This window comes from Arachis ipaensis, chromosome B03 (assembly GCF_000816755.2).
Source record: "Arachis ipaensis cultivar K30076 chromosome B03, Araip1.1, whole genome shotgun sequence".
Classification (NCBI taxonomy): Eukaryota; Viridiplantae; Streptophyta; class Magnoliopsida; order Fabales; family Fabaceae; genus Arachis; species Arachis ipaensis.
The window spans coordinates 124782623-124808979 of NC_029787.2; the positions used below are offsets into that span (position 1 = coordinate 124782623).

At 34.1% G+C, this 26357-nt stretch overlaps 4 protein-coding genes across 6 annotated transcripts; 3 read left to right on the forward strand and 1 right to left on the reverse strand.

The window, feature by feature from the left end:
* On the forward strand, positions 1309-3477 carry LOC107631345 (high affinity nitrate transporter 2.5). The gene is made up of 2 exons (XM_016334772.2): positions 1309-2518; positions 2982-3477. Exons 1-2 carry the CDS (start codon positions 1359-1361, stop codon positions 3352-3354), a joined length of 1533 nt encoding a protein of 510 aa, XP_016190258.1. The 5' UTR covers positions 1309-1358; the 3' UTR covers positions 3355-3477.
* LOC107631344 (cysteine-rich receptor-like protein kinase 3) lies at positions 4478-7678 on the forward strand. Its single transcript, XM_016334771.2, has 8 exons — positions 4478-5046; positions 5117-5502; positions 5586-5699; positions 5786-5925; positions 6019-6229; positions 6327-6561; positions 6767-6911; positions 7042-7678. Exons 1-8 carry the CDS (start codon positions 4661-4663, stop codon positions 7366-7368), a joined length of 1944 nt encoding a protein of 647 aa, XP_016190257.1. The 5' UTR covers positions 4478-4660; the 3' UTR covers positions 7369-7678.
* Positions 8647-12804, forward strand: LOC107631343 (cysteine-rich receptor-like protein kinase 2). Of its 3 annotated transcripts, none has more exons than XM_021119631.1 (8): positions 8647-8730; positions 9470-10263; positions 10669-10782; positions 10951-11090; positions 11174-11384; positions 11465-11699; positions 11923-12073; positions 12178-12804. In XM_021119631.1, exons 2-8 carry the CDS (start codon positions 9477-9479, stop codon positions 12517-12519), a joined length of 1980 nt encoding a protein of 659 aa, XP_020975290.1. In that variant the 5' UTR covers positions 8647-8730; positions 9470-9476; the 3' UTR covers positions 12520-12804. The 3 variants fall into 3 exon arrangements, with proteins under 3 accessions (XP_020975290.1, XP_016190255.2, XP_016190256.1); XM_016334769.2 differs by lacking the exon at positions 8647-8730 and adding an exon at positions 8798-9284; XM_016334770.2 differs by lacking the exon at positions 8647-8730 and adding an exon at positions 9296-9312.
* LOC107634700 (homeobox protein knotted-1-like 2) lies at positions 14914-22950 on the reverse strand. The gene is made up of 6 exons (XM_016338127.2): positions 22842-22950; positions 21930-22338; positions 21678-21797; positions 21418-21559; positions 15343-15605; positions 14914-15265 (listed from the first exon to the last, which is right to left on the reverse strand). The coding sequence occupies exons 2-6, from the start codon at positions 22269-22271 to the stop codon at positions 15134-15136; spliced, it is 999 nt and encodes a 332-aa protein (XP_016193613.1). The 5' UTR covers positions 22272-22338; positions 22842-22950; the 3' UTR covers positions 14914-15133.

Below are 26357 nucleotides of genomic sequence, written 5' to 3' on the forward strand. Positions count from 1 at the left end.
CACATTAGGTAGTCCTGAGATTCCAATTGCACCAATTACGTCTCAGAGATTGGAAAAATTGCACCATAGTAGTCCGGACCAGTTTTCCGTTAACGACACGCTGACGTGGCTTGATGACGTGGACCTTTGATGACACGTGTCACCTGATGGTTTGGCCACGTGTAACGGAATGATGACGTGTCGGTCAACGATACATGGCATGCTGACATGGATGGGTATGCCACATGTCACAATGATATTTTGCCATGTGTCAGATTATGCCACGTGTCGCAATGCTATTTGTCCACGTGTCATCCACTATGTCATCGTTACATGTGCGCTAAATTGGTCCTTACTTTGCATCAAATGACTCATTTTAGTCCTTGAAATTGAATATCGTGCACCAAATTAGTCCCTCCATCTGTTTTTTCTCATTTTTTTATAAATTTAAAATTCTCATTATATATTTGAATACACTAATTTTAATTTTATCTTAAATTTATTATTTCCATCCATTTTAAGAATGTCCGATTTCCTATATAATTAACTTCTCACTAAATTAATAAGATAGATTTATACTGTCGATTATAATAATTCATTTTATCTATAACTTGTTAGGCGGCTTTTTCATATATTACACTATTAATTAATATAAGTACTTATTGTAACCATGACTTGAACAATATTAAAACAGATACAAATAAATATGAGACAATAATAAAATTTTGGTTTTAGTTAACATGTACTCTAATGATACAAGTTAACATTATTAATTAAAAAATTTATTATAAAATATAATAAAAAATATAATTAAAATTAGTGTATAAAAAAATATTGAGAATTTTAAATTTATAAAAAATGAGAAAAAATTGATGAAGGGATTAATTTAGTGCACGGCATTCAATTTCAGGGACTAAAATGAGTCATTTGATACAAAGTATTTGGTGCACATGTAATGATGACATAGTTGATGACACGTGGACAAATAGCATTGCGACATGTGGCATAATCTAACACATGGCAAAATAGCATTATGACACGTGGCATACCCATCTATGTCAGCATGCCACGTATTGTTGACCGATATGTCATCATACCGTTACACGTGGCCAAATCATGAGGTGACACGTGTCACTAAAGGTTCACGTCAGTGCTTCGTTAAAGGAAAATGGGTTAGGGACTATTATGATGCAATTTTTCCAATCTCAGGGACGTAGTTGGTGCAATTAGAATTTCAAGAACGATTTTAGTGTACGGCGTGAACCTCGAACCACTCTGGGGATTTTGTCGAATTAGAGTGTTATAGTATATATTGAACTCAAATAAGTTGCAGAATACTCGGGCTTAGCTTGTTTGTTTAGGCCAATCCAATTCCAAGCATGGAAGTGGAGATCTCAGCAGTAGCAGTAGCAGCAGGCAGCAATGAATCTCAAAAATCGAGTGTGGCAGTGGATTCAGAGAACAAGGCCACAGAATTCAGACTGATGTCCATAGCCAAACCACACATGAGAGCATTCCACCTCTCATGGATCTCCTTCTTCTCATGCTTTGTCTCCAGCTTTGCAGCACCGCCCCTCCTCCCCATCATCCGGGACAATCTCAACCTCACCGCCACAGACATCGGCAATGCAGGAGTGGCCTCAGTCTCCGGCGCCGTCTTCGCAAGAGTAGCCATGGGGACAGCCTGTGACTTGGTGGGCCCTCGCCTGGCCTCCGCCTCCCTCATTCTCCTAACTGCACCGGCTGTCTACTTCACCTCACTCATCAACTCAGCCACCTCCTACCTCCTTGTCCGCTTCTTCACCGGATTCTCCTTAGCTACCTTCGTGTCCACGCAATTCTGGATGAGTTCCATGTTCTCTGCCCCTGTTGTAGGCAGAGCAAATGGATTCTCCGGCGGATGGGGGAACCTTGGAGGAGGGGCAACCCAACTCATCATGCCATTAGTCTTTTCCCTCGTCCGAGACATCGGCGCGGCGCAATTCACGGCCTGGAGAATCGCATTCTTTGTCCCTGCATTCTTCCAGATGCTCACAGCATTCTCTATATTAATATTTGGACAGGACACGCCAGACGGCAACTTCCAGAGGCTAAAGAAGTCAGGGCAGAAACCAAAAGATGAATTCTCAAAAGTTCTTTTCCATGGTGTAACTAACTATAGAGGCTGGATTCTGGCGTTGACTTATGGATACTGCTTTGGTGTGGAGTTGACTATTGATAACATCATAGCTGAGTACTTCTATGACAGATTCAATCTCAAGCTGCACACTGCTGGGATCATTGCTGCCAGTTTCGGATTGGCGAATCTGTTCTCCAGGCCCGGTGGAGGGTTCATATCTGATGCAGTTTCAAAGAGGTTTGGAATGAGGGGTAGGCTCTGGGCCTTGTGGCTTTGCCAAACATTCGCTGGTGTCCTCTGCATAATTCTTGGGCTTGTTGGATCTTTGAGTGTTTCTGTTGTTGTTATGATCATATTCTCTGTGTTTGTTCAAGCTGCTTGTGGCATGACCTTTGGAATTGTTCCTTTTGTCTCAAGAAGGTTTGTGTTCTTCTTCTTCTTTCATTCTCTTTAGAGTTATCTTTAGTTCCATTGAATTGCTTTCCATTTTCTCCAGAGTGTTCTTTTAGTCAAGTTCAGACTCATTGACACAAAGAGGACAAAAATAGAAGTAAAAGAAAAAGTGGAATAGGATAGGTTCTTTTTTCTTTTTGGAAGTCATTGATCATCCTTACCTATGTACTTGATTGAGACATTGAATATGATTCTCTGGCATATAGTATGGTTCATGCATCATATTTATATTTGGAGAAATATTGAAGCCATTCATGCATACCTATGTAATTGGCTGAAACTGGGAATGTGATTCTCTGGTATTATTTAGATATCTGTTTCAACTCCTATTTTATTTCCATTAGATTAGAATGTGATTCCCACTTGATCACTCAACTTTTGAGATTTGATGTCTATAAACACCATAACTCTTGATAATGATGATGTTCAGGTCATTAGGAGTGATATCAGGAATGACAGGAGGAGGAGGGAATGTGGGTGCAGTTGTGACCCAACTAATATTCTTCAAAGGATCAAAATTTTCAAAAGAGAGGGGAATTACACTAATGGGTGTGATGATGATAATATGCACCCTCCCCATATGTCTAATATATTTCCCGCAGTGGGGTGGCATGTTCTTTGGTCCATCATCAAAGAAAGTTACAGAAGAAGACTACTACCTTGGTGAGTGGAACTCAAAGGAGCAAGAGAAAGGGTCACACCATGCAAGCTTGAAGTTTGCTGATAATAGTGTTAGTGAGAGAGGCAGAAAACACAACACTTCAACAAGACCTAATGATGAACCAACACCAACATATGTTTGATTATTTATTTCCCCTTTTCCAAGTTGTAATAATATTAATGCCTGTTCATAAGTTTGCTTGCTGAAACAATACTGTTTGATGAAACTTTGATTGCATTCTTCCTCGGCTTCATCCAATTTTGAATTTCTCCTAGTACACCCTTGATATTGTGAAATACCATAATTTTCCAATGAACAAGTAAGTTGTGACCGATTCAGACTCTCATATTAACATGATAACATCCCAGCATCCCATGAAGACTTTAATTATCAATCAGTGCATGAAACTTGAATTACAACCTTGTTTGGGAAACAATAAAACTTCAGTTCAAACAAGTTTAAAGTATCTTATTTAATATCCATTGATTATTACTAGAATAATTATTTTCCTAATATTACTGCTTAATTTAATACAATGCTAGTTCATTTATTTTTCCCCTATCAATAAGGTGGTAAGTCTTTTGCTACTAACCATTAAATTAATCTAAGTTGGTTTTTTTATCTTGGTTATAAATGTCTTTTTTTTTCTCATTGAAGGAGTTTCTTTTTTGTTTTTGTTCAGAAGGATTTTTTTTTTTGGGTAATATGGTCAGAAGGAGTTTTGAGTCAAGAGAGTTAGCCATGGTTCATTCTAGCCCAGTGCAATACAGAATTTAAATAGGCCTGTAGAAAGAGCTAAGCCCAAGACCTACAAGAACCAAGTCCCAACCAAATTCTGGTTGTTGGCCTATGGAATTTTTTGCAGAGTGTTGACCCAAAATGAGTACGAATAGAAACAAATAGGCCTTAGAGCATGACAGGTCCACGGTTGAAGTTGACACGAGTTAAGCAAAATTCTGAAAAAAAAAAAAAGTTCTGAGATAGAGACTTCACCAGTGGCAAGTGACGTGCAACTCTCAATTCTTTGTCGACAAAATTTTAGCCACGGAAAGCAAGAGATGAGTTGACTTGAGTGACACGCCCAATCTAGAACTTGCTTTCTCATTGGTCAATAACCAAACGAATAATGTAAACTAGAATTGACAAACAGGTTCCTACGAAATTTCCTTCACGCTTATCGTTTATGATCCCTTTGTTCGCTCATACATGATACAACAACGCTATTTGCTATCTTTATAGTAAAAGTACATAATTGATTGTTTGTAATAAAAATACATAATTAATTGTTTGTAATAAATCTTTTATATTAATAATACATGATTAGAACATTCATCCACACAATATTTTGATATAGAAAAGGTTTTAAAAGCACATGGAGAGCACAAGTTGTGAATTGTATATATCTCCTTCACCTTTGTCAAACTGACAAGCCATTGATTTTACCTGTGATGGATTCAGCACCCTTTGTGGTTGTCCTCCTTCTCTTGTTCCTCTGTTGCTTATCAACTCCTTCGCTCTCGGACCCCAGAGCCACAAGGGCGGCCTTGCTCTGCACCAACAGGACCGAACCTGCTCCTTCCCGTCAACTCTTCGTATCAAACTTCCTTGCTGCCATGGACGCACTTACCCCTCTCATCTCAACTAAAAGGTACGGAGCAGTTATCAACGGGACTCGCAACTTGACGGTCTACGCCTTCGGCCAGTGCATGAACGATCTGTCTCAGCAAGACTGCAACATGTGCTTCGCCCAGTGCAAGACACAGATCCTCACCTGCCTTCCCTTCCAGAAAGGGACACGTGGCGGCTCTCTCTTCTTCGATGGCTGCTACCTCAGGTATTTAATTACTTGCTTATTGTAACCGCTCAGTTAGTTAGTTACAGGCTTCGTCAATTCAATTCAATAGGTACGATGATTACAACTTCTTCAACGAGAGCGTCACCGATCGAGACACCTCGGTATGTAACGGCACCAGTAACAGAAACGGCGTCGTTTACAAGCGCAATGCTTTGGAGTTGGTGAGCAACTTGAGTCATCTGGCGCCCAAGAACGGTGGCTTCTTCGTTGGCTCATTCAGCCGCAAGAATGTGAGTGTTTATGGATTGGCTCAGTGCTGGAAATTTGTTAATGCAACTTCCTGTAAGAGCTGTTTGGCTGATGCTGTAACTAGAATCGATTCGTGTCCTCCCAAAGAAGAAGGGAGGGCGATGAATACTGGTTGTTACATGAGGTATTCCTCACACAAGTTTTATTACAATTCAACCACTGTTGCTTCTGCTTCTGGGAATCATGGTGAGTCAAACTTTAAATTGTTAGATAGACGTACATGAATGTTTGCTGAGATAACTTAGCATGAAAATCTTATTGTATGATAGGACGGCGCAAGCTAGCTATAATTCTGGCTGCATCTTGTGCTGCCCTGGCTCTTGTTCTGGCTGCTGCAACATTTGTTTACTTTGCAAGGAAGAATCTACTCAAGAGAAGAAGAGGTGTCATTTTGTTTATCTATCTAATTTTTGGTTGTTTAGCCAAACTCCTAATACTAACATTTAGTGCAATGTTATTTCTATATCAGATAGGCGACAGTTTGGTGCACTGTTGGACAGAGTGAACAGGTCCAAGCTAAATATGGCATATGAAATCCTTGAAAAAGCTACAAATTACTTCAATGATGCAAATAAACTAGGACAAGGTGGATCAGGCACAGTTTATAAAGTAATTATTGATATTGTTACCTCTTTCACACAACCAAATTATTGATTGAGCAACTAATGATGTTATACTTTCCTGTTTACTTCAACAATGTAGGGAGTTCTGCCTGATGGAAATGTTGTGGCCATAAAAAGGCTTAGCTTTAACACAACACAATGGGCAGATCTTTTCTTCAATGAGGTCAATTTGATAAGTGGTGTTCATCACAAGAATCTTGTAAAGCTTTTGGGATGCAGCATTACAGGACCCGAAAGCCTTTTGGTTTATGAATATGTGCCTAACCAGAGTCTCCATGATCACTTTTCAGGTTATTAACTATATATATGTATATCTGAGATCTGATGATAAATGCAAACCTTCTTAATTTGGTTCTGGTTATTTACTTCTCCTTTTATCTGTTGCAGCTAGGAGGATTTCGCAGCCATTGACTTGGGAAGTGAGGTACAAGATCATACTAGGAATTGCTGAGGGCCTGGCCTATCTTCATGAGGAGTCTCCTGTTAGAATCATTCATAGAGACATAAAATTAAGCAACATTCTGCTAGACAATGACTTCACACCGAAGATTGTGGATTTTGGTCTTGCTAGATTGTTTCCGGAAGATAAGTCTCACCTTAGCACAGCCATTGCTGGCACACTGTAAGTACACAACCAAAGAACTATGCTACGCCATTATCAATGTTTAAACTATGATCATAGGCTTTAGGACTTTAGGTTCATATTCTTTGCATCACTGCTATGCATTACAGTGTGCCTAAGCAAGCAACCATTTATAACTGACTAAATGTTAATGATTGATAAACAATTCAATTTAATCTTACAATTTCTTTTCTGTTCGTATTAGCGGTTATATGGCTCCAGAATATATAGTTTGTGGGAAGTTGACTGCGAAAGCGGATGTATTTAGTTTTGGAGTTCTAGTTGTTGAAATTGTATCTGGCAGAAAAAACAGCTCCTTCATCTCCAATTCATCCTCTATCCTACAAACGGTAACTGCTATCTTCTATATGCTTCTATACTATTTAATTTTATGATTCTAACAAGCCAAATTTTCTTCATAGTTCTTGGACAACCTTCCTTGGCTGATTATCATTTTTTTTTCTTCTGCATTTATAAAAGTTGTGGAGCCTTTTCGGATCAAATAGGCTAGCCGAAATCGTTGATCCAGCCCTCGAGGGTAACTTCCCTTCAGAGGAAGCATGCAGACTGCTGCAGATAGGGTTGCTTTGCGCGCAAGCATCTGCAGAGCTGCGACCATCGATGTCAGCAGTTGTTCAAATGATTAACAATAACCACGAAATTCCTCAGCCAACGCAACCGCCGTTTCTTAATTCTAGTTCTTCAGAACTCAGCAAATCAAGTTTGCCTGGATATAATTTTCAGCCAGGATCCATGACTCAGTCTTCAGGGGACAGCATGACAGAGAGTCTTATTGAGCCTAGATGAGACGTACTACAAAATGTTTCTCTTTTCTGCACATATTTGCTAAGGAACCTGATGACAGAGTTGCTGGCAAGGTTTCATCCTTGAAGCTAGCAATGGCATAATCCATTAATCTAATGGTGGATGAGCGATGAGTGTAGCACGATGTTCCACGCTTAAATATGTACACAACATTTTTCATAGGAAATATCTACTTGAGCATACATACACACTGACATACCTATAGTTAAATTTTGTTAAAATTTTGTACATTACAATATCATGTGTAGTTATGTTATATGAAAGAATCCATGAGTCAGCTAATTATGCAAAATCCAACTTTGTTTTCTTTCTTTCTAATTCAAGCATAAAGATCACGTCTTTTTTTAAAAAAAAAAATCCATCCCTTAAATGCGGCACTCTTTCTTAGACAATGCTTGATCCTACCAACTAATTAACGAAAGTCAAACATTAAGGGTTGTAAAATGGTGCTCTTGCTGCGGAAGCAGCTCACACCGGTTAAGCAGTTTTCTAATAACATAATCACACCACAAACTCAACATAAAATATGAACAAATCCAACTTATAATATTGTTATATATATCATTATACATTTGTATATAAAATAGGGCGTCGCTAACCAATTGCTTAAGGAACACTTATTAATAAGTGAATAAAAAATAATTTTGTTTTGTTTTGCTTAGGGGTTGATACATAGTCATAGGCATAACCTTTGTAACTTGATAATATATTCTAGATTTGTAGTAAGTTTCTAGAGGCTGCGACTTCTTGGTCGTTGCTGTACTCTTATTCTTTTTATCAAAGTTCTTATTCAACAACACAAGTATGCATATAGATCGGTTGTATGAATTTTATAAAATTTTAAGTGTAGAATACAATATGTCCAAGTACTCATTCTAGAATTATGTCAAAAACAAAATCCAGAAAAACCATTAAAATTATATGAAACTGTTAACGGATATGAAAGGAAGTTGCAATACAATATGGTAAACACAGATGAAAATTTCATTTCAGTTTATTTCGGCTTTGGTTCAGACACGAAACCGCGTGGATAATGAAGACTTTTTGGGTGTAAGCATATTGTCATCATGTGATGCTCTTGATTTCAAAGTCAACGAGCAACTCTTGATTATCAAGTCTCAATCACCAACTCCCACTCATTAGCAATTGCTTGACTCGTTGTTATTGGTATTTGTACCCTTTTTTTATTCTAAGCCTTTCTTCTTGACTTAGTCCAAAACATTGATTAATTGAGTTCACTATTACTCTACATAATTTCAGGTTGCATGTTGCATCATGGAAAGTGAGGTATCATGGGACAACTTGATTTAGTTTAGTTCCTTTTGTTCCTATAATAATTCATAGGTAATTGAGGATTTCATTTATTCTAATAGGAAACTTACCATCTGTTGTTTCGTTCACCATTATAATATGTGATAAATGTTGTTAGCATATAATAGTATTAGTGATTAATGAATGAAGTTGTGAATAACAATATTCATTCATTACTCTTTTTGTCGTTTTCAATATTACCTAGATAGCCTCTAAGAAAAAGTAGTATTTTATAGATTGAAATAGATAACAACTTAGTAAAGTCAAAGTCAGTATAATTTTTGAAGCTCCAACTTGTTTAGTTTTGAAAGCTCATTTGACCATCAAGTGTAATAAGATCTATCTAAGAGATATGGTTTCCACAACCTTATTGTGATGCTGACTATTTATCCCAAATTGTGGTCCCAAATGTTCCATTTGATTCTATTTCATTATTGTTATCTCATTATTGTCAATCATAGCAGTAGTTCAAGTGTGAAACTAGCTTATAGTTTGCTGCAAAAAGCAAGCCAGAAAAATACTCAAGATCTTCATTTTCAACTAAAAAGATTAAAATTTTTGGAATCTATCTCACACACATTAATTAGGTTGGGACCCATCCCTTACCATTTTAGTGTATGATCACTTTAGTATGTTCAATGCACTGTTAATTGATTCAAACTTGCTTTTATTTGATTAATTAATAATTTTCCATAGTAAAAATTATAACGAATTCAGTCATAAGCAATATAGCTGTAACATATTCTAATTCAATAGTCTTCTTGCCTTGCAGCTGCTTGATGAAAGTCCCAGCAATGGAAAAGAAACTAGTCTCTCTTGTCTATCCCCAGATCCTTGTTTTCCTCCTCATCAAATCTCTGTTACTGTTGGATTCAGTGGTAGCAGAACCAAGGGCCAAAACAGTTGAAGTAACATGTGGCCATCAACTAGAGCACAACACTACCATCTTTGTTCCAAATTTCATTGCAACCATGGAGAAGATAAGCCAACAAATGCGCAGTACCGGCTACGGCACAGCAGTTACAGGGACAGGACCAGACATAAACTATGGCCTGGCACAGTGCTATGGAGATCTTTCACTTCTTGATTGTGTGTTATGTTATGCTGAGGCACGCACGGTTCTTCCTAAATGCTTCCCATACAATGGTGGCCGCATATTTCTTGATGGATGCTTCATGAGGTCTGAAAATTATAGCTTCTTTGATGAGTATGCAGGGCCAGGGGACAAGGCTGTTTGTGGCAACAAAACTAGGAAGAACTCGAGTTTTCAAGCGGCCGCGAAGCAGGCGGTTTTGGAAGTAGTTCAAGCTGCACCAAACAGCAAAGGATACTATGCAAGAGGGAAGGTCGATGTTTCTGGAAGGGTAAATGAATCTGCTTATGTTTTGGCTAATTGTTGGAAGAGTTTGAACAGTAGTTCTTGCAAAGCATGTCTTGAGAATGCTTCTAAATCTGTGTTGAAATGCTTGCCTTCTTCAGAAGGTAGAGCACTGAACACTGGCTGCTTCATGAGGTATTCTAACACAGATTTTCTTAACAAGGAGCAGAATAATGGAAGATCAAGAGGTAATGAATTCTTTTTTCTGCTATGGAACAGCATAATTGATACATTTATTTCGAGCAAAATACACAAAAAAACTCCACTTTCTCAAGGAATTCATAATAAGACTATTCTTTTACAATTAATTAGAATGACTAGAATTGATTTTCGATCGAGGTTTAGCCGTTGTCTATATTCATAAGTAATAAACAGTTAACTAATTCTATCTAATGTTATCTAATCCTATTGTGCTACCTAATTTCAATTGTCCCTAATGGACCAACATGCTAAAGGCTAAAATTATCTTGTCTCAATTATTGCATATCATGATGAATTGGTGTTACTCTTCTAATGTTGTGAGAAACTTATTTTGTACCTGATAAAGATAAATATTTATATTCCTGAGTAGTTCATTTTGCTGGTTTATGCAGGTACTCTTATAGTGATAGTGGTTGCAGTAGTTAGTGCAGTGATTGTTTTGGTAGTTGGAATAGCTATTGGGGTCTATATAAGGAAAGATAGATACATTCAAAGAAAAAGAAGAGGTAACTGACTTATTCATTTTCTTTAAAGAATGTTCAAAAAACAGAAAACAACAACGTTCCAAATCCTCCAAGGGATACAAAGCTGAATTTGCTCTTACCATGTATTCATAAGTTATTGAGGATTCACAAATTTTGTTTAGTATCTAAACTGCTCTTCTCCTTTTCTAGGTTCAAATGATGCAGAGAAGTTGGCTAAGACACTTCACCGCAACAGCTTGAATTTCAAGTACTCTACACTGGAGAAGGCTTCCAACTCCTTCAACGAAGCGAACAAGCTTGGACAGGGAGGATTTGGATCGGTTTATAGAGTAAATTCTCTTCCACATAACACCTACTTCCCCTCCCCCACCATTTTGCATATCAAAACCACTCTTACAAATCCATGTTGCAGGGTGTTCTGCCTGATGGAAGAGAAATTGCCATCAAGAGGTTGTACTTCAACAACAGGCATAGAGCAGCAGATTTCTACAATGAAGTCAACATAATTAGTAGCGTGGAGCACAAGAATCTAGTGAGGTTGTTAGGATGCAGCTGTTCTGGACCCGAAAGCTTGCTCGTATATGAATTTCTACCGAACAAAAGTCTTGATCAATTTATTTTTGGTAACTACTAAACTATGGTTTTAAAAATGCCTCCATTTATAACAAGTGTCATAAAATATTATCCCAATCTCTTGTTTTAGATAGAGTCAAGGGAAGAGAACTAAACTGGGAGAAGAGATATGATATTATCATTGGGACAGCTGAAGGATTGGTTTACCTGCATGAGAATTCAAAAACTAGGATAATTCATAGAGATATAAAAGCCAGCAACATCTTACTGGATGCTAAACTTCGCGCCAAAATTGCTGATTTCGGACTGGCCAGGTCCTTTCAAGAAGATAAGAGTCACATTAGCACGGCTATAGCCGGAACTCTGTAAGCATCTCTTACCAATCAATGCATCCATTGATTCACAACCCTTAACAATATATATAGCATTGAAAAGTTTGAACAAAATCCAAGACCTATTAATATGTGTGGATCATATCTGAAAGGGTAAACTGCAGTAAATGCTATAGTTTGGTTTCAGTGAATGTTAAGTGTAATTTAACCTATTGAGAACATTGTGGAATACTCATTTTCTTAAGTGGTGTTGCAGGGGTTACATGGCTCCAGAGTACCTAGCTCATGGTCAGTTAACAGAAAAGGCAGATGTATATAGTTTTGGAGTGTTAGTCTTAGAAATAGTTACTGGGAGACAGAATAACAGAAGCAAATCAACAGAATACTCAGACAGCATAGTTATACTGGTAACTATTTTCTAGAATATCTAATGAGCCAAGACTGCATGTGCATAATGAACTAACTTTTGTTTCTTCCATTGATCCAATTTAATATCTTGTAATAAAATCAGACATGGAGGCATTTCCAATCAGGGACAGCAGAAGAGCTATTTGATCCAAATCTAGTTTCAGATGACAACAACAATGTTAATAAGAAGGATGAGATTTTAAGAGTGGTGCACATAGGACTTCTATGCACACAAGAGAACCCTTCCTTGAGGCCAACCATGTCAAGGGCACTACAGATGCTAACAAAGAAGGAAGAGAATCTTGCACGTCCCTCTAATCCACCCTTCACAGATGAGAACACAATGGAACTCAATGACACTGTTGATAACCCATTTCGCCCTCTAAATAATGCAACATATTCATCAGAGGCTACTATGTCCCATAGTTCTTTCTATGCAAGGTGATCACCGAAGAGAATTAAAGCACAGAACAGCAGTTACTTTAGTCCAAAGCTTGGATTCTATTGGTGACATGATGAAAAAAATGTTGCTATCACACAAAAAGAAGCGTTGATCGATAGGAAAATTAGATGCTTGTAAGCCACAAGCCCACAAGAATATTAAATGTACACTGTACACCTTTAATTTACAACTACTCACTCAGGAACAACAAGCGATGAGTTTCTTTCTCACACTTCATCCAGAGCATCTCCTATTTGAAATTTCTCAAGTCTCCAATTTTTGGTTCAATTGATCAATTCACATAAAGAATAATTCCACATTAGTTTTTTGTCATAAAACTTTTAGAGGAATCATATGGGATATCAAAATTTATTATTTTTGTTATTAATTAACTAACAATATTTAAAAATATGGGTTAAAGTATGTTATTAGATTACTAGATCAAAAGAATTGGATTAATGGTTAAAAATATGACTAAAAATAATATTAAAAAACTAGCTCTAATAACTATATGTTAATTATTTTTATGGAATGAAAAAAATTATCTAAAATTCGACCCCTCCATATTGAAATTTCTGGATCCGTCCCTGTCCCTAAAGTAGCATTTGTTTTGAGGTACTGAGACAGAGATTGGGAGACTGAGACTCAATATCATGTTTGTTGGTTTCGCTACTAAAATTTATGTCTCTGTCCCCAAAATTTCAATATTTCAGTACCTCTAAAAAGTGAGGAGACAGAGGACTAAAATTTTTAGAAATGAAGACTGAAACTTTAATAACATTTTATACTTAAAATACTTTCATTTCAATTAATTAATTTCAATTTTACCTTTTGTACAAATTAAATTAGAATTTCATTCTTGTTTCAATTTCTGTCTCCCACTTTGCACCAAACATACTAAGATTTATTTCAATCTGTCTCTTAGTCTCTGTTTCTCAGTCTCAGTCTTTCCGTCTCAGTCTCTCTACCAAATGCTACCTATTTTTAACATTTCCGTTTAGTTAACTAAGGTATTTTAATAAATATTCTTATTTCATTTCCATATTTATTTTAAATCAAACAAGATACTAATTAGTAATTAAGACATAATTCACTTATGTAATCATCAAACATAATGTAAAGACTTTAGTCTCACTCTCTTAAATCCTAATATGTATCTCTTAATTTCACTTCTAAAAGCAGTCTTGGAGTCTGATAAGTCCTGTATATAACTATATATATATTGCAAAGCACAAAATTAACCATAATATAAAGGGCAATTTACGCATCTAAATTGTTTGACCCTCAATATTACGCAAATACATTGTTTCCAAATTTAATACGCAAATGCATTGTTTCACTATTTTATGTAAACCGCTACTGGCAGTAGCGGTTTACGTGCATGTGTGTGTGAGTGTAAACCGCTACTGCCAGTAGCGGTTTACGTGTATGTGTATACTATTTAAATAATATTATAAATAAAAAATTTAATTTATCATTTCACAATATAATTTAAAAAATATAAATATGCATGTAATAAATTTTTTATTTGTATTTATTATTAAAATGAGATTAAATAACAAATCAAAGAGTGAGTACTCACAGAGTACTAAAATATATAAACTAAGACTAAATTTTTTTTTATCTTCATCCCTTCTAAAACTCATGAATGATAAAATAATTTATTTTTAGTAAAAAATTCACTAAAGCATACACTTTTTTTTAAAAAATTACTTCATTTTTTATCCATATAAATCATATGATTGCAAAAAATATATACTCCATTTTCTTTCTCTCAATTTTTTGTAACTTACTTTAGCGGTTTCTGTGTTCCTCTAGCGGTTTACGTTGATTAGAAAAAATGTTTGTTTATGCTAAATTAAGTTACAAAAAAATTGAGAGAAAGAAAACGGAGTATATATTTTTTGCAATCATATGATGTATAAGTTTTTTAGTAGAAAAAAAAAAGTGTTTAAAATGGATATAATTAAGAGATTCTTAAAAATAAATTGTAAAGAATAAGAATAAAATATCTCAAATGTTTTTAGATGTATTGGCCCATTCCAAATAGACTTAAAAAGATATGCTGGACTACTTGAATGGTCTAATTAATCTCTTTACTCTTCTAGGTTTTAAAACAAGCAACCGGCATAAAGATTCTGAAGTTGACAGGAGAAGGGGAAGATAAAAAATAAAAGGAAAAGGAAAAAAGAAACGATTCTGAAGTCTCAAATCATTCTCAATACTCAAAAAGGGAACAATGTTATTATGTACGGTAAATACGTCAGGTAAGGAGTAATCCAAGCAGATCCAACCTTTCGTCACTGTTCCTTGTCATCTACTGACCAAACTAGTAATTTGAATGTGTAAATCCCAAATCTTTATAATAATCATGAACCACGTTATACGAAACAGAAATTCCAAATTACATTTCACAATGTGAGTAGTACTGAGTAGCCATTTATCAAGAATACATGTCACGCAAACAATTTATACTATCATTCCCCATTCTTTTTGTGGGGAATAAGTAAGCATGTCAGAGTCATAAATCCTTAGATCGGCGCTTTCGACATAAATTTACACAAGCAATAATTATTAATTAATTAGGAATATACAGTTGATAATTCACTGAGATCGATCATCCTTCGTAGAAATTAAACTGCATGTTCTCCGAGGGTTTCCAATGACGCTTTCTTTGATTAATAAACCAATTGTTAATTTGCTTCTGATCTAGTCCTGTCGACTTCGCCAGTGCAACCTTATCAGCTTCCTAAGTCATATACAACACCACCACACATTAACATGCAAAATTCAAGGTTGCATATGTTTAATTAATTATATATTTACCGTTGGATAGGGCCATTTGTAGTGTATGTTCCACCACTGAAGGAGAGTTTGCCTAGCGTCTTTGGGTAGCTTGCCCCTTTTTTTCTTCTTTGAGAACTCAAATTTCAAAGAACTAATGTGACTACCAAACTTGCGTAAGAGCTTATCCTTAAGATCGCGATCTTCAACCCGTGACTGTGATTGTGATTGCCCATCTTGAGTATCAGCATCTCCACCACCACCACCACTTAAATATTCCTCCGATGATGCACCCCCATCATCATCTACAGTGTTATATGAGAATGCAATTTCAATTATTGCTCTTGCTAACAGAAGAACATGAAAAAGGAACCATACATTAATTTTTATTAAAACGTGAACCTCACTTAAATCCAGTCGAGTTAATAATAGTAGATAGAGTAGATTAGTATTATTTTCTCTAGTCTTGTGTAGCGAGGGGAAGAGACAAGGGTTTGGAGAGAGCAAAGCACACCTAGGTTGGGAAAGTAAAGGCACCACCCTCAGTCTCAGTCCTCCTCAGTGCCAGGTTCCATCCATTGTCAGATTCTGAAGCTGTTCACCCCCCAACCACACCCACTCGATCTAATTTTGACAGTGACGTAAATCAAACAGTACGGATAAACTATGAACAAAAATAACACGGGTCCTCGCATCCACCAATCCATTCACCAGGACCCTCCACGCATAAACCTTTTCCATTTTCGTGCTTCAGTCAACAACAGCAAATTTTACAGGTGTCCTTTTTCATTGCATCCAACAAGAATCAATGTAAAAGCTAAGGTATCCATAACTTTGAAGTGTTCCCTTTAGAATTTACTACTAAGTGTAGAAAGAAGTCTTCTGATTAAGTATTACTCATTTAGAATTTCACATGTATCTATCAAGTATCATTCTTGGTTATAGTACAGTACAATTGGAAATAAGAATTCATCGTCACTCTAATCTCATGGTTCTAAATGAATGTTCAACAGGAACTACTCCGATATACTACTAGGAGAAGAGGAAAGACAGGTTAATTGGTGATCATATTCATATATCAAAGAATTAACTGTCAAATTAACCCTAAAAGATAACATGTTCTTTAAATTCATCCTTTAAATATTTTATCAATTAAATTGATCATTCAAAGATTACAAATTAATTATTTTTGTCCTTGTATTATATATGTTGTCATGTCATCAATTATTGATTTAAAATGCTAATGAAATAACGAAAGGAATTAATTTGTAATATTTAAAAGACTAACTTGATTTTATAAAACCTTTAAATTTAAAAACAACTCATTTTTCAGGACTAATTTATACATTAATCCTGTATCAAAAGATGATACCCTTCATTTCTAGTCTTGACTCTTAATCAATCGTTAAAGGATTTGAATTCTCTAAATTTTGAATTTTACTTGAGAGGGTAAAGTATAATCTTTTACCATTTATTTTATAGGTGGAACACAAAAAAAGCCGTTTAAGAGTGAGAAATCATACTTTACCTTCTCAGGTAAAAATTTAAAATTTAGAAGATCCAAATTCGAGTGTATTTGACTTGGCATTTGGAGCTTCAAACTCATGTTTAGTTTTTTTGAAAACTTCACTTTTGATTGGCTGTTTTTTTTTTCTTCTAGTCTAACCTATGTTTCACCTAAAGATAGAAATTCATGTTTACTTTTTATTTATTAATTTTGTCCTTCATTGTTTATTGTTGATACAGTGAATTTTATTATTTTTTCTTTTTATAATTTTCATTAATACTCTCATACATATTATTTTTTAGGTGAATGCTATCCTACCCTCTCTAAAGTAACATGTAAGATGTGTCATATTCTAATTGGATATTTATTTTAAACTAAGTTACTTTAATCTCATGAGAGTTAATAATATCTTTAGAAGATGGTGACGCCTGACAGAAGAAGAACATGAAACACCCGATAAGATGGTGATACTTAGGAGGCACAACAACGATGACAAAGGAGTGGAAAGGAGTAAACGCAATTAGAGAGAGTTGGAGTACCTTTTCTAGAAGAATGATTTGGGAAGAGAAAACAAGACATCCAATAAGACGGTGATACTTGAGAGGCGTAACAACGACGACAAAGGAGTACAATGAAGAGGAGTAAACGTAATTAGAGAGAGTTAGAGTACCTTTTCTAAAAATATGATTTGGGAAGAGAAAACAAAACACCCAATGAAATGGTGATGTTTGGGAGACCCTTTTCTGGAAGAATGATTTGGGAAGAGAAAATAAAACACCCAATGAGACGATGATGCTTGGGAGGCGTAATGACCACGACGAAAGAGTGGGGAAGAGTAAACGCAATTAGAGAGAGTTGGCGTACCTTTTCTAGAAGAATGATTTGGAATGAGAAAACGAAACACCAATGAGACAGTGATACTTGGGAAGCGCAATAAAATAGTGGAAAAGGTAACTTACATGTTACTTTAAAGAGGATAGAATAACATTCACCTATTTTTTATAGAGTTCTTATTATTTATTGTTTATATAAATTTTATTTTTTTGACGTTCTTGTTATTTTTTTTAGTTTATAATTCTCTCTCTTGTGTTCCAATATATATATAACATGTAGTGTGGAATTTTATTTTTCTCTTTTTGAATCAAGAAATAAAATTATTATAAAAAAGTTTAGGGGCTAATATTTTTATTAAAATATGACCAATACTTAACCAGTAAAAAAACAAAAAAAAAAAGTAAATAATCTCACACCATTAAATGTAATCTCGTACCATTAAAAACAATAATGATAGATAATTGATGGTTACAAATCACAAAACTTACTAGCCCATTAGCTTTGAGTAATATAATCCAAACAGTTAGTTTACTATAATTCACTTTGGATGAAAATTTAGGTGCAGTCAACTTCACGTGAAGTTGACCTGAGTTTTCACCCTGATTTCATGTAAAAATTGACAAACAAAAACCACGTTAACACCAACTCATTTTTAATCAAAATTAATTTTAAACAAACTCTCATTTACAAACTTCATCCCAAATACAAATAACTGTCCAACAATAACTGACTGCGAATTTGACCAAACCCCATGTATCCTCTGACAAATAACTTCCAGAGTCTTTAACCCAAAAAATAAATGAAAAAGCTTCTATGTACTGACTTTTGTATACCATTTTTAACTTTTTGTATTAAAAGAGATAATGAAAAGTAAAATAATGCAAAAACGTTTCTACAATTACAGAGTGCCTGTGGGGAAGGTCTAAAATGGGGGTATACCTGATTGTATAATGGCTAATAACGTTTCTACCATTACAGAAAAACAGCGGGTGTGCACGTGAAATGCGAAAGCTGTAATTCCAAAATCACCCGCTGCCAGCCTCCAATTTTACGTTTCTCTCTCATTTCTGTATTTTTATACACAATTTGAATTAATTAACCTTTTTTTATTTCTTCCTAAAACTGCCCAACATTTGTCAGGTCGTCCTTTTTATTTCATCGTTAGATATCCCAATTTTAGATAGATACTGCTGCATCTGCATGTCACTTTTTCCTATCATATTTATATAAACTACTTTATTTGTGCACAATAATCAAATCTTTCTTTTTTTAACGCAAAAAAATGTTATAACCTACCTTACTGTAATACAGAAAATATATTGCACAGCACAAAAATAGTTTGAAGTAACATGCAATCGACGTTCCATGAAAGTTAGCTTATTTGGTAGTAGCTAAATGAGAACATCTAGAACTAGAATAAAGAATGTTCAAATTCACAGAACATGCATGACCAGATAAGTTTTGAAGGTTCAAAATCACAAAGTACGCATGACTGAAACAGATAACTTTAATCACTTTATACTTCTCTAGTGGAGATGGAGACAGACATCGAGTACAAAGGAGTACAGCACAGAACTATTTATATTATCTTTGTTTCTCTGTCACAATAAATGTATCCTTCGCTTGAATAAGAACTGGTAAAGATTAAGAAAGGATACTTATCCACAGAACAAAAACATACCAACAAACTAAGCCAACATTTCAAGGTACATAACCGTTAGTGTTTATCAATCCACACATAGCAAATGCCTCACTAATACTAAATACCTCTTGAGTTTTTTTTAGAAACACAAAACTCAACATAGCATTATTGTGTAGAATATATAGTACAAAGAAACTTGAAAGGCAACCAAGACTTTCAAACATAAACACAATGGGATATAGTTGTCTAGTTGCCAACTATAACCCAACCTCACCATCATTAACATAAACTGAATATAATTAAACTATTACATATTAATTAGTACAATCTATAGTATGTCAGCTATAAGTGAGTAAACTGGAATGAATTTTCGGTCAAAAATATATGATACTCAAAGTGCATAAACCAATCATTAATTCAACAAAACACAAAGTATATCAAATCTTTTTTTTTGGTGACTACAAAGTATATCAAATCTACTTCTGTTTGAATAAAAATAAGCGATTTATTATAGGTTAAAAATAATACAAACCTAATCAACATTCAGTAGCAAGAATGTACAGATGAGAGCATAACAAATAAGAAATTCTTAAATTTGGTTGTTTTGAGTGTAAGAACGCCAAACATGCTGTAAAATGCAAAATTTGACACTGTTTTGCAGAATGACAACATCAGCCCCTTTACAGAGAAAATCCCAAGAAACGTTTTTATATTGTCCCACAATTTGAGCTCTATTGTAACTCGCACTATAATAAAAGAATGATGAGAACAAACACCATAATACAGTCAGATAATTTATGTCCATCAAATTTAAATCCAAAAGCAGCACATTGGAAGCTTGTAGCAATATCATAATAAATAGGTCATGTGTATTAACTGCCCTAAGCTAATAAATAATAAACTCTAATCTACTTAGTCCTGTCTTAAGCAGTAATATAATCTACTTTAATTTGTAAAACAATGTCAAGTGCCAAATAACAACAAAGACACCTTTTTTTTTTTATAAATTGCACTAGTTTTTGAAATAGTAAAAAAATTCCATAACAAAGTAGCCACGGCAAAAACAAAGGAAGTGAAAATAAAGAAAACAACATAATCACAAGTGAAAGAAATTAAAAATGTATCCATGCATTACAATGGATCATATATAAATCATACTTAATTGACACCTAATAAGTTATATTATCCTCAGCATAAATCATGGCCAGATAATTAAACAAGCTAATAAGTAAATATTTTGAAGGACATACAGTGCCAAACATATGTGAAGATGAAAGCCATTTATGACGATTGGGAGTTTTGAAAACATAGGTGTATTCATTGGTTAGTGAGAGGTGTATATCTGAACTACATCAATAACGAAACTGAAAAGTCATTTGCAAAGTCCGTTGTTCCAGAAATTCATTTCACCACTAGCAGGAAGCAAAAAAGAAAATGTGATCTGATCATAAAGACTGAGAATTCAATATAAGTCCAACGAGCCTACCTATTAATTCAAGACTACATCAAGGGCCCATGTAACAATGAAAGGACTTGTATAAATATAGAAATAAAAAAATAAATAAAGCTAATAAAGATCTAAACATTGTTGACCTGCCATGAATGACCAAAAAGTTAAAACTTTTCTTTTAAAACTCGGAAGGAACCAAGGTAGTTACTGTCTCGCAGTGAAATTAATCACATACACACAAGGGGATTTTAAAGTTACAACGCATTAACTGCACAAGGAAATATCTCCTCTGCGTGTGTGTGTGTGTGTGAGAGAGAGAGAGAAGGAGAGAGATGATTGCTGGTTAACAAGGTTGATTAGGGTTTTTCCCTTATTAAAGTCTAAAAAAGCTGCGGCCTGCGTGTCTAGTGATACTAGATCACTTGGTCAATCTAAGGAAGAAAACCATGGATTAGGCTTAATTAAACCCTGCGAATGTATATTATAAACACCATTTTAATTAATTAATTTTCCACATAAAATGAGAGAGAGAGAGAGAGAGAGAGTAATTGGTGCACAGATATCAACGATGGTGCAGCGAGAAGGCTGAAAGAGAAAAGAGGAGAGGGGGGGAGTACTGGGAGTGGGAGTGGGAGTGGGAGTGAAATAGAAGAGCTAATAGTAGGTAGGGTGATAAAGACTGACCGGAAAGTGATGCTGGAGCGGAAGCACCTGTGCAGCAGAGATTGCTGAGCTGCGTTTCGATCTTGTTGAGGAAGCTGCTCGCTTCCTCGAAAGGCCGAGTCAGATCGCACTTATACTTCACCAGCATGTCACAGTATGTTTCCTACAACCACCCCGAGGGGGGAAAAAATAAAATCCTCAATTAAAAAACAAATAAACAAGCATGTGAATTTGAAGAAATAGGGAAAATAATATGGAAGAGGGAGGGAGTGTGGGGGGACCATGAACTCGTCGAGCTCGGGATCGGCTCCTATGCACGTGGAATTCACGTCCCCCTTGCAAAGGTCGTTTTCTCGCTGTATCTCCTCTAACAAACTTGCTATCTCTGGAGGCGCTCCCACCTGAAACCCCAACGGACTTCCTTTCATAACCGTCAACCATATTAACTAATTCAAAAATAAAAATAGAAACAGAAAACTGAAACTCAAGTATTTCGAGTTAGTTACCAAATAGAAACGGTTACAATCAGTTACCTTCTGGCAATCGATGTAGGCTTGGAGGAGGCGAGGGTAGTAAGGGTGAGAAGCGATTTTGGCCTTCATGTGAGAGGAAGAAGCGGCGTCGTGGGAGTGGTGACGCTGAAGGATTTCGGGGACGACGATGTTGGAAGAGGGTTCCGCTTCTGTGATGGCCGTTACGCCGGAGGCTGCAGCCGAGAGAAGCTCGTCGGATCCGAACATAGGAATCCGAGCGCCGGTGGACATCAGGAAGCTGTGGTACTCAACAGGGAATATTAGGTTGTCCGGTGTCAACGGCGCCCTGTCTGAGTACACCGTCGTCGACGATGGCGGGACTCCGTACATTTCGTCCTCCATGGACGGAAGCAGCCGCGGCCTTACGTCTCTGATTGTTCCGGTGTTTAGCGTTTAAGCTTGTTTGCTCCTTGAGTTGTAGCAATATGATAATTGATAAGCGAGTAGTAAGTGAGGAGTGTGAGTAAGTGGCTTTTATGGTTATTAAGGCAACTAAAAAGGAGAACAATTTCAAAGATTTTTTTTTTATAATCAAATTTTTTATGATACAAGTAGTAGAGAGTAGGGACGCAAAGATGCCTAATTAATATATATTTTTTTTAATAATCACAATGAATCATAAATTAGAGAAAAACTTTTTTTAATATTGGGTTCATCCTCCAAAATATTCATTATGTATATTGTATTAAATTGGAAGACGCCGCAATTTTACTTTTTAAATTTCGTAAAAAAATAAAATGGTGATGCCGATTTTTATTTTTAAAATTTTTAAAAAATAGAAAATAGAATAAAATGTTTGCTGGGGAGTTTGATATATTTTTTTCCTTGGGAAAACAAAGTTGCTGAAATATGTAAATCAAAGACCAGAACAATAAATAAAAAAATAAAAAATAAAAAAAGATGAGAGCTTACATTAGAGAGAGAACAGAATCACAGACACAGTATGTGGATCAGCTCAGCTCAGATCAATGTTCATGTCTACACAGTCCACTAACATTAATTTACTTGATTGGTAGACAAAAAAATTTTACCTGTGATTTTAATTTTTAAAAATGAGTTTTGAGACTAATAAAAATATATGTAAAAAAGAATAATATTTCAACTTTTTAAGTTGAATGAAATGCAAGAAATAATATAATGTTGACAAGTGGTGTTGATGATATTCGAATTAGAAAGACAAAAATGAGTACAGTAGGTTTCCTGAATTAAACTAAAGGATAAATAAAACATCATTTAGGTTGTCTAGACCTCCCGGGGGGCCAGGTTGTAGTGTAAACATGCCCCCCCTCCTGTTAATTTTCAGCCAGAAAGAGTGCTCATAAAAATTCAATTTCTTTCCCAAATTAATTCGACATACAAGTAGTTTTGAGCCTGTACCAGCAACACCAAAGACTAATATGCCTGTCAGGTTATTTAATAATTCCCAACAGATGCATGAACAAATTTTAAATGGACTCTAATTTATTACTATAAACAATTGACATGGACCATTATAGAAGATAACTAACTATATTTATTAAAATATAAATTGATGTGAAGTGTCTATAATACAATTTTTTTTTTTTTACTTTTATGTAATTTTAAGTTTGAGTGTCAAAATTAGTTATTTACAAGCGCAGTTTTATACTTTTATATGAACTAATCATATACTCGTACAAAATTAATAAAATTGTACTAGCTAGTATAGATAACTCGAATTTGAATTCTTTAAAATTTGAATTTCATTTTAGAGAATAAAGTGTGATTTTTCACCATTAATTTCATAGGTGGGACCAATAATAAATATGAAAGAGAAATTATTTAAGGGTAAAAGATCACACTTTATTTTCTAAAGTGAAATTCAAACTTTAGAGGATTCAAATCCGGATAACTCATACATAGCAAACATAATACAAAATTCTCAGCATTACCGAACAATAATAAAGGTAGGGGGCTGGTTAGAACCTTAATTCTACATATTACCTAACTAAATGACCAACGTAATATGGTTTTATTTAGCCTGGTTATTGAGCATTTTTAAGCATGTTAGCCATTGAACCAAATATATCCAGATATCGGACACATAATACATTAGGTGTCTTCCCAAATCTTGAATATGTAATTCCATATGGAGAACTGCCTTAAATTGTAAGAAAAATAAGCTTTTAAAATTGTAATACAGCGAAAAAATATAACAAAATTTTCTTTAACATATTAGAACACATGTCACGAGAAATTATTATGGTAAGATATATAATTATTTATGTAGATTTATTCATTTATTTAATTTTTTAAATAAATACTTTTACAACATGATATTAGAATTTTAATAACTTAAAAAATTAGAATTTAATCACTAAAAGACAAATTAAAAAATATATTCTTACGAAAGAGTCATGTAAGATAAATAATTATTTATGTTAAAACAATAATCATAAAAAAAAATTGTTAAGTAAAGACAACTTATTGAAAAAATAAGATAAATAAAAACAAAAAATAAAATTACCTGCAAAATATATCATTTATACATACCTAACCATCTTAAAAATTGGTCCATATTTGTTGCGACTGTTAACCTCCTTGAAGCAATCATTAAGATAAAATTTAACTAACTAGAACTCTGTTAAAACGGTAACGAGATGAATTCGTTTCTAAAATATGGTACAAAAACCATCTCAAAACTCGATATTTACTTCACTACCTCTTGAAGATGATTAATTTGTGTTAGAGTGTATTTTTTTAATTAAAATTTTAATTAAAAAGGACAAAAAGACTAATATGTTTTATAACAGTAACTTTTAGGACTAAAGTACTTAATTTGAAATTTTTTGGAAATTAATTTAAATGTTTATTTTTTTAATAGCAAACTTGAATATATTGAACTGTTATGTATACAACTATACAATTATTTATGTATTATTTAAAGATTTAAATTTTTAGGAGAGATAATTTATGATGATTAATTAGTAATTGATCTCATTATGTTTAGTTGTTATATATATATACTTACATGCATATTAGTGTAATTGAAATTGCGGAACACATAATAATAGCTATCTTGTACCCTATTTATATCAACCTTACCCTACCTCCTCAACTCAAGCTCCAATCATTGCATCTCTGATCAGTGGAATCTACGGACTATGGTTCCTTTTGTTCTTTTAGTTTGTACATAAACTGATAAAAGATGAAAGGGAATCCTCACTTGAACAATATGGATCGCTTCTTTCACTGTTAAATAAACAAATTAGGGTCCAATAAATTAAAGGTTAAAAAAAAAAGTGAAGGAAAGAATTGAAGGCACCTTTGCTTTGCTCGCATATAATAATAACCTCTTTTATTTATTTATGTTGATGGCTCGCATAATTCTTGTTCTGTTCACATATATAATTATAAATCTCATGTAAGAAAAAAAAAATACATAACCTTTTTGGAATTTTTTCGCGCAGCTTTTTCCGTACAAGACCTACGGTTAATTGAGTGGAGCCCAAATTATTAGATACATTATCTATTCTTTTTTTGGCTAAAGGTTTTAATTTCAATGCCAAGAATGATATTTTTCACAATTTATTTGGTTGTTTGAAAATATTTATTAACTTGACATCAATAGAATAATGGTTTAGTAATTCCTTGTTAAAATCTGGTCACACAAAAAGAGATATAGTATTTAATGAAAAATATTTGAGATCGATATTATTTTTTATATTCCATAATCTTTCTAAAATAATGAACAAAAAGAAAAATATCATTTGTGATAAAATTTATTATTTAATAGATCTTTATTATTTTATCAAAATTTTAATTAAATTTTTATAGAATTTAATATTAATATACTGTCAATATAAAACAGTTTTACACATATAAGTGTACAACAAATTACATAATGACACGTCAGTAAAAATAATTATTTTTTATATTGATCACGTGAATGAACAAATTATTATGTGTTCTACAATAAATTTAGTTTGTACATAAATTGATCGCGTAAAAGATCGAATATAATTTGGTGATTTTGTAAAATATTTTATGTTATAAGTAAATCAAAATTAAATCTATTTTTATAATTTAACAGTTTAGAATTTGATAAAAATAATGAACAAATTAAAGAAGTGGTAATCGGTTCTCAACTAATCTTTGTATTAAAAAGTAGCAATATTATAAAAGATTAATCATTAAAATATTTTCTACTGTAAATAGGGGGAAAGCCATGACGACAACAACGACTTCACAACGATATTACCTTTTATGACTTATTTAGTAGAAAACATTATATATTCGACAGAGCTATAGTATTGAAAAGAGATAGCATTGACTAAAGTTTTTGAAAATTTTAATCGATGCTATTTTAATTTGTTTTTTATTTAATTTCTAATATTTTAAATATATTTTAATAATATTGTTAAGAATTAACATTGTTAATAGATATGTTAAAATAACAATTTTAAGCTA